Source organism: Hyperoodon ampullatus (assembly GCF_949752795.1).
Source record: "Hyperoodon ampullatus genome assembly, chromosome: 14".
Classification (NCBI taxonomy): Eukaryota; Metazoa; Chordata; class Mammalia; order Artiodactyla; family Ziphiidae; genus Hyperoodon; species Hyperoodon ampullatus.
The window spans coordinates 7,461,193-7,479,975 of NC_136927.1; the positions used below are offsets into that span (position 1 = coordinate 7,461,193).

The window sequence follows — 18,783 nt, forward strand, 5'->3', positions numbered from 1 at the left end:
AGATAGATTTATTTCTATTTTAAAATTTTTATTGGTTTCATTTGTTTTGCTCTTTTAGTGTCTCAGTTCAACAGCTTAAGAATAGCTTAGATTCCATTCATTGAAACTGTTCTTCTATAAAAACTGTATCTGAACATTTGCAAGAAAAAATGGACAGTTTAAAGCCATTGCCTTTGCTCTAGACTATTAACCCTCTAGATATATGCCAAAATTGCCCCGTTGTTCAAACCAAATTCTGTGGTCCGTGTTTTGAATTGACTATTTCCTCATGATACAGTGATCTAATAACTGTTGCTCAGGTCAGGGAAAAATAAAACACTCAAGACGAAAGCTTGCATTGCAAATCTGTTTACAGTTTCCATACAAATATCACTGTAATATACTTTCTTTGACAGTGTCCTGGGCTAGTATTTCCTCTGAAAGACACTGTTGTAGAAACCAGTAATGATTTTCCTGGGAATGTTCCCTAGTCTGATAAAGGAACTAAAAATAATCAAGTTGACAAATCTAGCCAAATTATTTTATACTTTCACTTTAAATATATTTTCCTTGGTTTTAGCTAGTAGATGTACATCTACAGAATGTACAAGTGACTAAAAATAATTCTTTCAACATTAGATGAGATGAAGCAAAATGTTTCAAACACTCTTACAGAAAGAATTGATCATATTGTAAGACTCTTGAAGAAAATATAAGATAATGTATTTTCTAAAATTTTTAAGGAAGATAATTTGAAAGACTCCTTATATTGAAATAAAATCAAAGGTAACCTGCTAATCAAATTGCTCTCTGCCAGTATGAGTCTCCTAATTGATGAATGATTTTACATACAGCCAACCTTAGGTGGCCAACTCTTTTGGAGTTTGCATGATGAATCAAAGTTTATTATTATGAAATGTTGAGAAAAAAACTAACCAAGGTGACATAATATTGTGATACTATTTCTCCACTATCTAAGCATTACACTCACTTTCATAATTCCATGCATTCCATAGAATGTGACACTAGTCTCATTAATCACCATCTTTATGACATTTATATCACACTATACTTAAAGAAGCAGAAAATCTGGATGGCTGAGTTCAAGAATAAAAATCTTTAGACAACTTGTGTCTAGCCAACTGTTCTCTCAGAAACTCAGTTTAACTTAAGCCAATGGTTCTCAATTCAATCAGACCCAACACACCCTTTTTATAATAAATATTCTGTAAAGCCCTCTTGACTCTGCTGAGGTGACATCTACAAGTAGTATAACTCACCCACATGCAGGAGGCAGAGGGTATCAGTGCCCCACTCACATCTTCCAAGAATTCATCATCCCAGTACATGACCCCCACAGCATCCTCCACCAAACATCCTTCCTGTGACTCTGCCTCAGGGCTTTCTCTCAGTCTGGTCAAGAAGCACGCAAGAAGTGAGGGGGGAGTTAATGTCCCAGGAGCAGTCCTCAGCCAACCAGAGGTGGAAGTCGAAGATACATAGCCCAGTTCTCCTCATCCCTCAGATGGGACAACTCCTAGGCACGTTCTACTTGGTCTCCTGGAGCCCCCCAGCAGGAAGGAACCTCAGCTGCCCACAGAGGAAACTTGCTTGAAAATGTGACTTTCGGTTGCCTTCCCTTTGCTTTCTCATTCCCTACGCTCTGCCAGTGCTTCCTGTTTTTCTCCTAAATGAAGTATTTGTATGCAAATCGTTCTCTCAGGGTCTGCTTCCGGGGGGGAACCCAAATCAAGAAAATACGTCAATTTTCAAAATCAACATAATGCCATGAGTGTAATATGAAAGAGATATAAAAGGAAAGTGACATAGTAAAATTCTGTTTTTCAACGTGTAAAGGCTCAGGTATGATTAGGTGTGCCTAATGCCACACATAATGAATAAAGTAGCACATGATGAAGTAGTCAACTAGTTGCTTCCCTACCTGGAATTAGCCTCAAGAGAACATCTGCAAACGCAGACTCAAACAGGTGGGATGCATTGCCAACTACCGTAAATGGAACGGTCATCACGACTGGCTGATTTTCTCAGGCACTCTTGGAACATTCTGAGCAAACTAAGTGCAAACTTCCCTTAACTTTCATGGTCATTCAGGAATATATTAAGAGCAAAAAGACTGTTTTTATGTACACTATTGTTTATAAATAGGCTTTTACTTACATGACTGTCCAGCAAAACATTATCTCAACACGTGCCTGGTCAGCCCACACGTTGCAGCATCCTTGAACTTGCACCCCCCAATTGTGGTTGCCCAAAACTACCCTCACAAAATGCTCCCTACAAGGTAGAACTATTGAGAACCATTTAGACCAGAAAAAAAAAACAGAGAGAGAGAGAGATGCAAAACAGCAGAGAAAAGGAAAAAGGAACAGGACAGTGGGTAAACCCACTGGATTTAGACTTCTTCAGTTTAAATCTCACCTCCATTTTTTTCTTAGAGGTGAGACCTTAGGCAATTTACTTATTGTCCTTATGGCTCACATTCCCGATCTGTAAAGTGGAAGAAACCACAGTCTCAGGATTGCTCTGAGATTAAATGAGTGAAATACAGTGCCTGTCACAAAGTGAAAAATTACTAGCTATTCTTATTACTATATTTCATGGCTAAATGACTGATTTCTTCTAACTCAAATCCTCTCTCTGATGTGGCCATTGGAAGACACAAATTGTGCCATATATGAACATATGAGTTGAGAAGTATAAGGTTCCCAAGCATGATCTGTGAATTTACCATCATGCCATGCTTTCCTTCCTCCTCATCTCTTCTGTCCATCCTTGGTCACTTGTCATTCCCAGCAATAATAACCTGATGAGAGTATTATTATGTATTTCGTACCCCTCTGCCCAATTAGGAGATCTCATAAAAGGTGAACATAGGGAAGAAAGAGGAAGGAAAAGTATTCATTTAGCCTTTTCCCCCCTCCTTGGCAAAATCAAAGAAACACAGGGAGCTAGCTAGAGAATATGAATAACAAACAAGGTGATGTATAGAAACACACTGCTGTGAACTGTAAAGTGAAGCACAAATGTAGAGCTAGCTAGAGAATCTGAATAACAAACAAGGAGATGTATAGAAACACACTGCTGTAAACTGTAAAGTGAAGCACAAATGTAAAGATGCTTTTGTTCTTGTTATTTATTAATAGTATCATTAGTCACACAGCTGTGAGAACCCCAGCTAGGAAAGACACAGAGACTTAGCATCATCCTTTTCAAATGAGAGAACTGAAAACCAAGACTAGATGTTGCCTACAAAAATGGGAAGAGAAGATCAAACTGATGGCTCTGCAGAAGAGGGTACTTGGGATGAAGAGTGGGCTGGGAAAACTGTGATATCGGGGGTCTCGAGGAAGATGGCGGAAGAGTAAGACGCGGAGATCACCTTCCTTCCCATAGATACATCAGGAATACATCTACACGTGGAACTGCTCCTATAGATCACCCACTGAACGCTGGCAGAAGACCTCAGACCTCCCAAAAGGCAAGAAACTCCCCCACCCACGTACCTGGGTAGGCCAAAAGAAAAAAGAAAAAACAGAGGCAAAAGAATAGGGATGGGACCTGCACCAGTGGGAGGGAGCCGTGAAGGAGGAAAGGTTTCCACACACTAGGAAGCCCCGTCATGGGCGGAGACTGCGGGTGGCGGAGGGGTGAAGCTTCGGAGCCACGGAGGAGACCGCAGCAACAGGGGTGCGGAGGGCAAAGTGGAGAGATTCCCGCACAGAGAATCGGTGCCGACTGGCACTCACCAGCCTGAGAGGCTTGTCTGCTCACCCGCCGGGGCGGGCGGGATTGAGAGCTGAGGCTCGGGCTTCGGTCGGAGCGCAGGGAGAGGACTGGGGCTGGCGGCGTGAACACAGCCTAAAGGGGTTAGTGCACCACGGCTGGCCGGGAGGGAGTCCGGGAAAAAGTCTGGAGCTGCCGAAGAGGCAAGAGACTTTTTCTTCTCTCTTTGTTTCCTGGTGCACGAGGAGAGGGGATTCAGAGCGCTGCTTAAAGGAGCTCCAGAGACGGGCGCGAGCTACAGCTATCAACGCGGACCCCAGAGACGGGCATGAGACGCTAAGGCTGCTGCTGCCGCCACCAAGAAGCCTGTGTGCGAGCACAGGTCACTATCCACACCTCCCCTTCCGGGAGCCTCTGCAGCCCGCAACCGCCAGGGTCGCGGGATCCAGGGACAACTCCCCCGGGAGAGCGCACAGCACGCCTCAGGCTGGCGCAACGTCACGCCGGCCTCTGCCGCCACAGGCTCGCCCCGCCTCCATGCCCCTCCCTCCCGCCCCCCGGCCTGAGTGAGCCAGAGCCCCCGAATCAGCTGCTCCTTTAACCCTGTCCTGTCTGAGCAAAGAACAGACGCCCTCCGGTAACCTACACGAAGAGGCAGGGCCAAATCCAAAGCTGAACCCCGGGAGCTGTGCGAAAAAAGAAGAGAAACGGAAATCTCTCCGAGCAGCCTCAGGAGCAGTGGATTAAAGCTCCACAATCAACTTCATGTACCCTGCATCTGTGGAATACATGAATAGACAACGAATCATCCCAAATTGAGGAGGTGGACTTTGACACCAAGACATATTATTTTTTCCCCTTTTCCTCTTTTTGTGAGTGTGTATGTGTATGCTTCTGTGTGACATTTTGTCTGTAAAGCTTTGCTTTCACTATTTGTCCTAGGGTTCTGTCCGTCCATTTTTTTCTTTTTTTTTTTTTACTTAAAGTTTTTTTTATCTTAATAAATATTTTTTATTTTTATTTTAATAACTTTATTTTATCTTACTTTATTTTATTTTATTTTATCCTCTTTCTTTCTGCATTTTCTCCCTTTTATTCTGAGCTGTGTGGATGAAAGGCTCTCAGTGCTCCAGCCAGGAGTCAGTGCTGTGCCTCTGAGGTGGGAGAGCCAACTTCAGGACACTGGTCCACAAGAAAACTCCAAGCTCCATGTAATATCAAATGGAGAAAATCTCCCAGAGATCTCCATCTCAACACCAAGACCCAGCTTCACTCAATGACCAGAAAGCTACAGTGCTGGACAACCCTATGACAAACAACTAGCAAGACAGGAATACTACCCCACCCATTAGCAGAGAGGCTGCCTAAAATCATAATAAGGCCACAGACACCCCAAAACACACCACCAAACGTGGACCTGCCCACCAGAAAGAAAAGATCCAGCCTCATCCACCAGAACACAGGCACTAGTCCCCTCCACCAGGAAGCCTAAACAACCCACTGAACCAAACTTAGCCACTGGGGACAGACATCAAAAACAATGGGAACTACGAACCTGCAGCCTGCAAAAAGGAGACCCCAAACACAGAAGATAAGCAAAATGAGAAGACAGAAAAACACACAGCAGATGAAGGAGCAAGGTAAAAACCCACCAGACCTAACAAATGAAGAGGAAATAGGCAGTCTACCTGAAAAAGAATTCAGAATAATGATAGGAAAGATAATCCAAAATCTTGGAAATAGAATAGAGAAAATGCAAGAAACATTTAACAAGGACCTAGAAGAACTAAAGAGGAAACAAGCAATGATGAACAACACAATAAATGAAATTAAAAATACTCTAGAAGGGATCAATAGCAGAATAACTGAGGCAGAAGAATGGATAAGTGACCTGGAAGATAAAATAGTGGAAATAACTACTGCAGAGCAGAATAAAGAAAAAAGAATGAAAAGAACTGAGGACAGTCCCAGAGACCTCTGGGACAATATTAAATGCAACAACATTCGAATCATAGGGGTCCCAGAAGAAGAAGAGAAAAAGAAAGGGACTGAGAAAATATTTCAAGAGATTATAGTTGAAAGCTTCCCTAATATGGGAAAGGAAATAATTAATCAAGTCCAGGAAGCACAGAGAGTCCCATACAGATAAATCCAAGGAGAAACATGCCAAGACACATATTAAACTATCAAAAATTAAATACAAAGTAAACATATTAATAGCAGCAAGGGAAAAACAACAAAAAACACACAAGAGAATCCCCATAAGGTTAACAGCTGATCTTTCAGCAGAAACGTTGCAAGTCAGAAGGGAGTGGCAGGCCGTATTTAAAGTGATGAAGGAGCAACACCTACAACCAAGATTACTCTATGCAGCAAGGATCTCATTCGGATTTGATGGAGAAATTAAAAGCTTTACAGATAAGCAAAAGCTGAGATAGCTCAGCACCACCAAACCAGCTTTACAACAAATGCTAAGGGAACTTCTCTAGGCAAGAAACACAAGAGAAGGAAAAGACCTACAATAACAAACGCAAAACAATTAAGAAAATGGGAATAGGAACATACATATCGATAATTACCTTAACTGTAAATGGATTAAATGCTCCCACCAAAAGACACAGACTGGGTGAATAGATACAAAAACAAGACCCATATATATACTGTCTACAAGAGACCCACTTCAGACCTACGGACACATACAGACTTAAAGTGAGGGGATGGAAAAAGATATTCCATGCAAATGGAAATCAAAAGAAAGCTGGAGTAGCAATTCTCATATCAGACAAAATAGACTTTAAAATAAAGACTATTACAAGAGACAAAGAAGGACACTACATAATGATCAAGGGATCGATCCAAGAAGAAGATATAACAATTGTAAATATTTATGCACCCAACATAGGAGCACCTCAATACAAAAGGCAAATATTAACAGCCATAAAAGGGGATACCGACAGTAACACAATCATAATTGGGGACTTTAACACCCCACTTTCACCAATGAACAGATCATCCAAAATGAAAATAAATAAGGAAACACAAGCTTTAAATGATACATTAAACAAGATGGACTTAATTGATATATATAGGACATTCCATCCAAAAACAACAGAATACACATTTTTCTCAAGTGCTCATGAAACATTCTCTAGGACAGACCATATCTTGGGTCACAAATCAAGCCTTGGTAAATTTAAGAAAATTGAAATCATATTAAGTATCTTTTCCGACCACAACACTATGAGACTAGATATCAATTACAGGAAAAGGTCTGTAAAAAATACAAACACATGGAGGCTAAACAATACACTACTTAATAACGAAGTGATCACTGAAGAAATCAAAAAGGAAATAAAAAAATACCTAGAAACAAATGACAATGGAGACATGACGACCCAAAACCTATGGGATGCAGCAAAAGCAGTTCTAAGAGAGAAGTTTATAGCAATACAATCCTACCTTAAGAAAGAGGAAACATCTCAAATAAACAACCTAACCTTGCACCTAAAGCAATTAGAGAAAGAAGAACAACAAAAAAAAAAAACCCCCAAAGTTAGCAGAAGGAAAGAAATCATAAACATCAGATCAGAAATAAATGAAAAAGAAATGAAGGAAACGATAGCAAAGATCAATAAAACTAAAAGCTGGGCCTCCCTGGTGGCGCAGTGGTTGAGAGTCCGCCTGCCGATGCAGGGGATACGGGTTCGTGCCCCGGTCTGGGAGGATCCCATATGCCGCGGAGCGGCTGGGCCCGTGAGCCATGGCCGCTGAGCCTGCGCATCCGGAGCCTGTGCTCCGCAACGGGAGAGGCCACAACAGTGAGAGGCCCGCGTACCGCAAAAAAAAAAAAAAAAAAAAAAAAAAACTAAAAGCTGGTTCTCTGAGCAGATAAACAAAATTGATAAACCATTAGGCAGACTCATCAAAAAAAAAAGGGAGAAGACTCAAATCAATAGAATTAGAAATGATAAAGGAGAAGTAACAAGTGACACTGCAGAAATACAAAGGATCATGAGAGATTACTACAAGCAACTCTATGCCAATAAATTGGACAACGTGGAAGAAATGAACAAAATTCTTAGAAATGCACAACCTGCCAAGACTGAATGAGGAAGAAATAGAAAATATGAATAGACCAATCACAAGCACTGAAATTGAAACTGTGATTAAAAATCTTCCAACAAACAAAAGCCCAAGACCACATGGCTTCGCAGGCAAATTCTATCAAACATTTAGAGAAGAGCTAACACCTATCCTTCTCAAACTCTTTCAAATTATAGCAGAGGGAGGAACACTCCCAAACTCATTCTATGAAGCCACCATCACCCTGATACCAAAACCAGACAAAGATGTCACAAAGAAAGAAAACCACAGGCCAATATCACTGATGAACATAGACGCAAAAATCTTCAACAAAATACTAGCAAACAGAATCCAACAGCACATTAAAAGGATCATACACCATGATCAAGTGGGGTTTATTCCAGGAATGCAAGCATTCTTCAATATATGGAAAAAATCAACGTGATACACTATATTAACAAATTGAAGGAGAAAAACCATATGATCATCTCAATAGATGCAGAGAAAGCTTTCGACAAAATTCAACACCCATTTATGATAAAAGCCCTGCAGAGAGTAGGCACAGAGGGAATGTTTCTCAACATAATAAAGGCCGTATATGACAAACCCACAGCCAACATCGTCCTCAATGGTGAAAAACTGAAAGCATTTCCACTAAGATCAGGAACAAGACAAGGTTGCCCACTCTCACCACTCTTATTCAACATAGTTTTGGAAGTTTTAGCCATAGCAATCAAAGAAAAAGAAATAAAAGGAATCCAAATCGGAAAAGAAGAAGTAAAGCTGTCACTGTTTGCAGATGACATGATACTCTACATAGAGAATCCTAAAGATGCTACCAGAAAACTACTAGAGCTAATCAATGAATTTGGTAAAGTTGCAGGATACAAAATTAATGCACAGAAATCTCTGGCATTCCTATATACTAATGATGAAAAATCTGAAAGTGAAATCAAGGAAACACTCCCATTTACCATTGCAACAAAAAGAATAAAATATCTAGGAATAAACCTACCTAAGGAGACAAAAAACCTGTATGCAGAAAATTATAAGACACTGATGAAAGAAATTAAAGATGATACAAGTAGACGGAGAGACATACCATGTTCTTGGATTGGAAGAATCAACATTGTGAAAACGACTCTACTACCCAAAGCAATCTACAGATTCAATGCAATCCCTATCACACTACCACTGGCATTTTTCACAGAACTAGAACAAAAAATTTTACAATTGGATGGAAACACAAAAGACCCCGAATACCCAAAGCAACCTTGAGAACGAAAAATGGAGCTGGAGGAATCAGGCTCCCTGACTTTAGACTATACTACAAAGCTACAGTAATCAAGACAGTATGGTACTGGCACAAAAACAGAAATATAGATGACTGGAACAGGATACAAAGCCCAGAGATAAACCCATGCACATATGGTCACCTTATCATTGATAAAGGAGGCAAGAATATTCAGTGGAGAGAAGATAGCCTCTTCAATAAGTGGTGCTGTGAAAACTGAACAGGTACATGTAAAAGTATGAAATTAGAACACTCCCTAACACCACACACAAAAATAAACTCAAAATGGATTAAAGACCTACGTGGAAGGCTAGAAACTATCAAACTCTTAGAGGAAAACATAGGCAGAATGCTCTATTACATAAATCACAGCAAGATCCTTTTTGACCCACTTCCTAGAGAAATGGAAATAAAAACAAAAATAAATAAATGGGACCTAATGAAACTTAAAAGCTTTTGCACAGCAAAGGAAACCATAAACAAGACCAAAAGACAACCCTCAGAATGGGAGAAAATATTTGCAAATGAAGCAACTGACAAAGGATTAATCTCCAAAATTTACAAGCAGCTCATGTAGCTCAATAAGAAAAAAACAAACAACCCAATCCAAAAATGGACAGAAGACCTAAATAGACATTTCTCCAAAGAAGATATACAGATTGCCAACAAACACATGAACGAATGCTCAACATCATTAATCATTAGAGAAATGCAAATCAAAACTACAATGAGATATCATCTCACACCAGTCAGAATGGCCATCATCAAAAAATCTAGAAACAATAAATGCTGGAGAGGGTGTGGAGAAAAGGGAACACTCTTGCACTGCTGGTGGGAATGTGAATTGGTACAGCCACTATGGAGAACAGTATGGAGGTTCCTTAAAAAACTACAAATAGAACTACCATACGACCCTGCAATCCCACTACTGGGCATATACCCTGAGCAAACCATAATTCAAAAAGAGTCATGTACCAAAATGTTCATTGCAGCTCTATTTACAATAGCCAGGGCATGGAAGCAACCTAAGTGTCCATCAACAGATGAATGGATAAAGAAGATGTGGCGTATATATACAATGGAATATTACTCAGCTATAAAAAGAAATGCAGTTGAGTTATTTGTAGTGAGGTGGGTGGACCTAGAGTCTGTTATACAGAGTGAAGTAAGTCAGAAAGAGAAAAACAAATACCGTATGCTAACCCATATATATGGAACCTAAGAAAAAAAAAAAAGGTCATGAAGTACCTAGGGGTAAGATGGGAATAAAGACACAGACCTACTAGAGCATGGACTTGAGGATATGGGGAGGGGGAAGGGTAAGCTGTGACAAAGTGAGAGAGTGGCATGGACATATATATACTACCAAACGTAAAATAGATAGCTAGTGGTAAGCAGCCGCATAGCACAGGGAGATCAGCTAGGTGGTTTGTGACCACCTAGAGGGGTGGGATAAGGAGGGTGGGAGGGAGGGAGATGCAAGAGGGAAGAGATATGGGAACATATGTATATGTATAACTGATTCACTTTGTTATAAAGCAGAAAGTAACACACCATTGTAAAGCAATTATATTCCAATAAACATGTGAAAACAAACAAACAAACAAATAAACAAAAAAGATATAAGGATACCAAAATCTGTACTGGTTAGAGTTCTACCAGGGAAATAGATCCAGTAGGATAAATATATATATATTTCTATAGATATAGACACAAAAACACACATACATACATACATGGGGACATATACACTATTTTGCATGGAAGCTACATGGAATAACAAAATTATATTATTTAATCCCATTTTAAAGTACTGAAAATATGACTTCAGTTTGTCTTCGGATTAAAATAAAATCTCAAACAATGTCAAAATAAATAAATAAATAAATAAATAAAATGATGTACACATTGACTACAAAAAAAAAAACAAACTGTGATATCAAGTTAGTTGGAGGAGCAGAGGTAACAAATTAAAGGGTCAGCTTTTTAAGGCTGCAGAAGTCTTCTTGTAGAAAGGACTGCAGTGATTGATGTGGCCTATAATGGAAACTCAGATAATGAAATAAAACCAGCATTTAAGAATTTCAGGCTGAGAACTCATTGCCATGGCAACCCTCTCAGAAGGGAACTTGTGTAAGAAAATAAGATTCACTTGACTATGTCTTAAAATGAAAACCTACACTACAGTGAAACAATTAAATGCAGAATTCCAAAATTGCTTATTGCCACAGTGCCTAGAGCTACCGTAGGTCCAGCATCTCTTCCATTGGAAAGCATTACTTCTCAAAACTTATGACTCATGGAGGGAACATAGTCTAGGTTTGAGGCATCTCTATGGGCATTGGATGTTTCCTACTAGTGAAGGTTTACAATTGTTTTCAGTCCATAAATCACCTAGCATCACACTCATATGGAAACCACAGTGGTATACACCATTCAAACAAACAACTATCTTTTAGTCTGCCCATAATCACAGAAAACTACCAAATTCATATATCAATTATTCCTTATACTTTGTGGGAAAATCATTTTTTAACCTACGTAAAATCTGGTTTATTTTCACATCCTACTCATTTTAATAAAAACATCTATTTTTTATTGCATGTTTTCACTCAAAGAATGTCAAACTGGGTACACTATATTTTGTCAGGTAAAAGGAGTTTTCTTGAATACCTAATATCACTGACAAACATGAATTTATGCCTTTTAACTGATGTTGAGAGAAAAGATCACTTTGAACAGCATGGATTAGGCTCCTAAAATTGAACCTGGTGGTAAAAGAATTTGTCATTGAGAAATTTTAAATCATATTGTAAAAAAAAAAAAAAAAGAGAGAGAGAGAAATAGAGGTCAATAATAACATAAAAATCCTTATAATATATTTCTATCTTCACTTAAAAAATGATAAAAGCAGCATGACATATAAGATAATACCTATGCTATTTTAATAACTACATCAGCATCTAGTGATAATGGATACAGTATTATTAACCTCTATTTACCAGCCCTTTCTCCATAGAAATTTTTCCTTCTTGTCTTCAACCTTACCTCTGCCCCTGAGGTTTCACCAATATAAAAAAGTTCCATTTGCATATTTTAGCTAATATACATTCAAAAGGATATTCTGTATATGTTCAGTCCTCCTCCAGTGCCACAACACCCTTTTCATGTTCTCAGGACATAACATTGTCCTAGAAATCAAAATCATTCAGTTGCTTGACTTCATGAGCAACTTATTATTCATTTCTCAAGTTACATGCATTAGAATACTGTGGTTCTAAGACCTGGATCTATTTTTTGACATCTACCTTTATCTTTTCCAATGTTTTACTGAGAAAATCTGCACCCTCCTTGACTTTTCTTTCATTTTTTTTCCTATGCCCATTTCCAGTTCATTCTATTTCTAATTATCCCCTACATGGTGACTTACGCTTTTTGCTTATACTGGACTCAACATTCTCAAGGTTGTCAAGAATGTATACCAAAGTAAATTTGCATACATTTGAATTTTACCCAAGGGGAACTCATGGTTGGAGGAAAATAACTGAATCAATGTTTGAAGTAAGTTGGACGGAATAAGGTACTTGCACAAACCACATCTAGGACGCATGAAAGACTGGTCAGATTTTTCACCTGAAACTCTCTATGGTAAGATTGCATGATTAAAACCCTAAATTTAAACATCCTTGGTATTAATAAAGCTGTTCTAATTAATAATTCATAGAAGAGAGCTGCCCCTGTAAAATGAACCATTAGATTTATTGATTAATTTATTTTTATTCTTATACAACCTAAAGCAAACATGTGGGTACATATTGAAAAAAGTTACCAAAAAGAATGGATACAGGAGAAAAATTTAAGGAAATTTTCTCTTCTAAATTAATAAAAGGAATATTATTTTTTTCATAGCAAAATATTGTATCCACAAATGTCACATCCAGTAACCAAATAACTACCTTCTTTCTAGATAATTATGTGACTCACTTTTCCTTCTTCTCTATTTAAAAAGTATCTCCTTTTAGCACAACTGGAAGGTCAGTGAAATTTCTTTGTACCCCACTTTGTTTCCTGTTTCTCCCAACCTCCCTTCCAATTCTCCCTCAGGCTGAGGTGCTTGGTACTTTTATTATCCTCTAATTTATCCTGCCAAAGTGAAAAGTAATTTGATAAATTTCTTCAAATTAAGGTATTAGTAAATTAATCATCTGCTGATCTCCTGAGTATTTGCATTTTAAAGGAAAATTGCAGAGAAAGAACAATTCCTGACCATCATAAATTACTCATTAATTACAGAATTTCAGGCTTCCATGGGAAGATATTTAAAAGTGATGAGAGAACAAGAGAGTACTCTCAGATCATACAATGGACATGACGATCTGGTCTATTTATTTGTCTGGATGGTCAGGAGGTTGAGAAAAATTATATACTTGAAGGTAAACATTATATTCTCTAGGTCTTAGGAGATATCGAAAAATGTCTTGGAACACAGTAGGTCTTATTATTTATTAAATAAATATATGATCATATTATTTGGTTTACCGCCAGCAAAATTTTGAAGAATATATTCCTTCAGAGAAATTAGAGTAAAGCAGATATCTCTGACCCTTCTCCTCTGCTGTGACACCAAAGCCTTTGGCTTCATTTTGGCAGAAAAGTGGTACCATCAAATATTTCACTTATTCACAGACATTTCCCTGGCCCACTTGCAGGTAGGCAGGACTATGTGAATAGTTCTGGCCAATTAAATGGAAGCGGAAATTATGTTTGTCACTTCTAATCTGAGACAGTAAAAGGTTTATGCACGATTTTGCAAAGTTCCATGGCTGAGGAGGTTGTCAGCTCCAAATAGCAGAGCCCAGAGACAATGTGATGTCTATACGCCAGGGTCTCTGAATGTAGGCCACTAAGATTTTGAGGTTATTTGTAGGTGTAGCACAGCCTAGCTGATCCAGACCAGTAGAGTAATACATCCCCTTTACGGCATTTACCACACTGCCTTATAGCCGCTTTGTTACACATCTGCTACCCCACCTTAGCTAGTTACTCCTTATTTATTTTTGTAGCTTTATTGTGAAACAACACATAGTGGAAGAAACCATGATAACGTAAGAGTATTTTTTTAAGTTAAAAATTAGACTACAAATTTAACACAGCTGCATGTGGTGACAAGATTAGTATAATTTAACTCAATTCAGTGCATCTACTGAGCAATAAAGGTTTGTGGCATGTTCTGTGCTGTCAATACACACATGAGTTGGTAATACTAACAATGATATTATTAATGATTATGAATAAGATGATATTAATCATTATCATCAACATTAATAGTTTTAACTGCCTAAATAAACACAGTAGTATGAGATAATAGAAAATATATGTTGGTTTCTGTCCCTAGTTACTGGCACAGAGCTCCTGAAACCTTTGTAATTTCTGAAGTGATAACACTGGGAGCATCTTTTGTTTTAGTATTTGTCTTTGATCCCATGCCTGACACAGGGCTCCTAAAACTCTTGTAAATTTCGAAGTGATAAGAGCACTAGAAGAATCTTTTGTCCTAATGAATTGACTCTGAGTGGGCTTCTGGATGACTTGAGACATGATTAGAAGCTTGGAATTTTCATCCCCATCCCTCATCCTCCAGACAAGGGACAGGGGCTGGAAATGGAGTTAATGATCGATCATGCCTATGTGAGTAAGTCTCCGTAATACCTCAACAGTCTGGGGTTTGGAGAGCTTCCAGTGGATGCACACATCCACACCTGGAGGATAAAAACCCACCCCAACTGCACGGGGACAGAAGCTCCTGTGCTCCGGGCCCACCCAGACCTCGTCCTATGTATCCCTTCATCTGGTTGTTCACCTGAATCCTTTATCACATCCTTTGATAAACTGGTACATGTATGTAAGTGTTTCCCTGAGTTTTGTGACCCGCTCTAGCAAATTAATTGAACCCAAGCAGAGGGTCGTTGGACCTTCCAATCTATAGCTAGTAGGTCAGAAGCATAGGTGACAACCTGAACTTGCAACTGGCATCTTAATGGTGTGTGTGAAGGGAGGGGGAGGGGTGGCAGTCTTGTGGGACTGAGCCCTGAATCTATGGGGTCTGACACTATCTCCAGGTACACAGTGTCAGAACCGAGTTAAGTTATAGGACACCTAGGTGGGGTTGCAGAGAATTGCTTAGTGTGGGAAAAACCTCCACACATTTGGTGACTAGAAATGTCATGAGTGAACTGCTCTGTGTGAGTAGTAAAGGAGACTCACAGGGAAGGAACACACACTAGGGAAGAATGAGAGTTTTCCCTACATAGGAGGAAGAAAAAATTGAGATTTTCCTTTACAAATATACTAACTGGGTACTTCATGATAATTTATTTCTGTATAAAAACATCAAGAAATGATATGATAATGTCTAGAGGTCTGGGTTTCAGAATATCAAAGCAAGAATGATCTCAATCTCCTAAATTTGCCAAATCATAAACTGTGAAAATATCTTACACTTGAAGTAATATTATCAACTGCTTTTATAGAGAATACATTTTCCAGTTATTTTACATCCATTATTTCAACTGATCCCCATAATAGCTTCATGATTTAGAAAGTAATAATTTACTGATTCTTTGTATATGGAAACGGAGGCTACAAAATACTGACATGACTCTTCCATGGTCACACTAAGCTCATCTGATAAAAGGGTTTATGAGAAAATTTCTTTGACATGCATATAAATGAGCTCAAGTTAACTTTATTTTCCATCTTACTAACCAGGATTTTGATATCAGACATCTCTCCCCATCTATAGTAATGTCTATAAAGTGGAAGCCTGTACAATAAAAGATGTATCCAGTCATGATAACATTTCTAAGAATTTTCCATTTCCCCCTATATGACAAGGATTTTATGACATTAGCATAATTATTTTTTTTAATGTTGATCAAGAACATGACATTCCATATAAAGTAGAAAGCCCCATTTCCTCCTGCAAGAAATGAAAGAAAGGCAGCCACCATGGGGAACAGTATGAAGCTTCCTTTAAAAATAGAGTTACCATATGATCCAACAATCCCACTCCTGGACATATAGCTGGAGAAAACTATAATTTGAAAATATACACACACCCCAGTGTTCATAGCAGCACTATTTACAATAGCCAAGACATGGAAGCAACCTAAATGTCCATCAACAGATGAATGGGTAAAGAAGATGTGGTACATATACAAAATGGACAGCCATAAAAAGAATGAAATAATGCCATTTGCAGCAACATGGATGGACCTACAGATTATCATATTAAGTGAAGTAAGTCAGACAGAGAAAGACAAATACCATATGATATCACCTATATGTGGAGTATAAAAAAATGACACAAATGAACTTATTTATAAAACAGAAACAGACTCACAGATACAGAAAACAAACTTATGTTTACCAAAGGGGTGGGATAAATTAGGAGCTTGGTATTAGCAGATATACACCACTGTATATAAACAAGATAAACAACAAGGTCCTACTGTATAGCACAGGGAACTATATTCAATACAACATTGTAAATCAATATTGTTCAATAAAAAAAGAAAAGAAATAAAGAAGCAAGGAAGGCAGATTTTTTTAAAGAATATGAGACAAGATATTTGATGGCAACTCCAGTCAACCATGTAAGAATGTGGTGATTAATTTAGCTGGACATTTTCCTTCATATTTTGCAGATATTTTCCATCTCCATTTTTATTTACTAATATTTCAATGACTTCAGTTTAGTGCCCTCACGTGCTAATTTTATCCAAGTAACACGTAATTAACCCCTCAAAATCATCATCAAACATGGTAACATAGAATAGACCTAATTCCAACCTCAGGATGACTAGAGTATCACATTGTAGGGCATCTGATAAAAGTTAATTTAACTTAGTCGATAATTCTTCCACTCTTTACCTCATGGTAGCAAGTACAGTAACAGCAGACGTGATTATTTTAAGGTCATCATAGTTAGGGATGTTTATTTTTTCTGTTAAAAGGATGGGTGATGTTTTTACACTGTTTCTAATGGGCTAGTCTCTTCTTACTTTTTACTGACTTCAAGAAAATCATTAGAGATGCCAGTGAATTTGTTAGCAAATTCTCTTCAGGTCGCAAGGTCCATATTTCCCAAGTTGGAAACTTCTATACATATCCATTTTTCTTAGCACTTCAGCCCCATTTGCCTCTTTTAATCAATAAGCTATATTGACCAAATTTTAATTATTCCCAGAATGTGCACACCTGTTTTGATTTTTCTTATTTCCCTTAGAGAACAAAATGAGTCAACTGGTTTAGTAGCTTACTTTGCTCCCTCTTTGAACTTCAGCTTTCTCCTCTATGACAAAATAGTGTCTAACTTATTGATTCATTTGCAAAGAGAAAATTTTTAAAAATCAAAGAGTCAAATAAAATATCTAGCTCTGTTAACAAGTAGGCAAAGATGTAAAAGGCAGTATAATTGGCTTGAAAAAAAGTTGTCTTATTTTAAGCAAACTCACATTGGAAAAGGCACTTCATAATTATAATCATGCATGAAAAGTACAGCAACCATCCAGGGTTATCTAAATGTGTCTGACTCTCAATGCTTCTTCATGCAAATAATAAAACCACCACGTCTGTGAACTCACAAGCAATGCTGATTCATTCAGCCTGCAAAGAAGTCAAGTGTTTAACTATCTTCCTGTTCCATGATTTCAGCAAGGTTAACATCTATCTGAAAAACCCAAGGGATTCTGCCCAAATTAACTTACGATTGGGTATTTACACTCTCATTTTTCTCATAGTTTTATTTTACTGGTGTAATTGAGATGTAATAAATGTAGGGCATGTTGCAAAAGAAAAGCAGGTGAATAAATACCTCCAAATCCAGCTAGAGGAGACCCCCTTTCATCTCAGCCTACTGCTAAGGAAATAGATTAGATCCACATTTTCTGAACTCTCCCATCTAAATTGATAGAACTAAGAAGGGATGTGGCATACCCAACTACAGAGTATTCGTTTAGCAAGACCAAAATCAATCTAAAAGAATAACATCTTTCAAGTTAAAACGCATACACAAACACACACACACACAGTCACAAACATTTTCTTCAAAAAATAATGGCAACAGGGAGAAACTAAATTAGATGTGATGGTTCCAGTTCTGGGATTCTATACTTTTAAATTCTAAAACAATTAGGCAAATATTTAGGGCGTACAAACGAGTGGAGTCACGATAACCGATAGACTACATCGCGTACTAAGGTCGTTAAACTTAGTTTTAGAATTATAGAAATGATATTCTACCCTCACTTTGGACAAGATTGATTTTCCAGTATATAAAGGCTGAAAAAGAATAAGAAATAAGAAGCATAAAAGTACTTACAACTGATCGGATGTTATTTTCTTTCACCAGTTTCAGAGACGATTTATAGCAATTTGCAAGGTCTTCCTTGTGGGAACCATTAATATGGCCTCTGGCTATTGGTCCTACGGTATGGATAACATCTGTAAGTGCAAAAGGAAGGAAAAATAGGATAAGCAAGATATTTTTCACTTTTCACATAATTGGTGCTTTATTTATTTTAGGTATTTGTGTTGGAGCTTTGAGACAAGCAAGCTAAGAAATACTGATGATGCAAATGCTTCTCTGGTAAAAGATTTTAGATGGCACAGCTTTTTAAAGT

General features: G+C 38.1%; 1 protein-coding gene across 3 annotated transcripts in view; it reads right to left on the bottom strand.

The window, feature by feature from the left end:
* Positions 1 to 18,783, bottom strand: part of MACROD2 (mono-ADP ribosylhydrolase 2) — a 1,985,837-nt gene that overhangs the window by 805,947 nt on the left and 1,161,107 nt on the right. For all 3 annotated transcript variants that reach the window (XM_079719352.1, XM_079719351.1, XM_079719350.1), the window contains exon 6: positions 18,483 to 18,604. In XM_079719352.1, the coding sequence (XP_079575478.1) occupies positions 18,483 to 18,604 (122 nt within the window). The remainder of the gene's footprint in view (positions 1 to 18,482; positions 18,605 to 18,783) is intronic.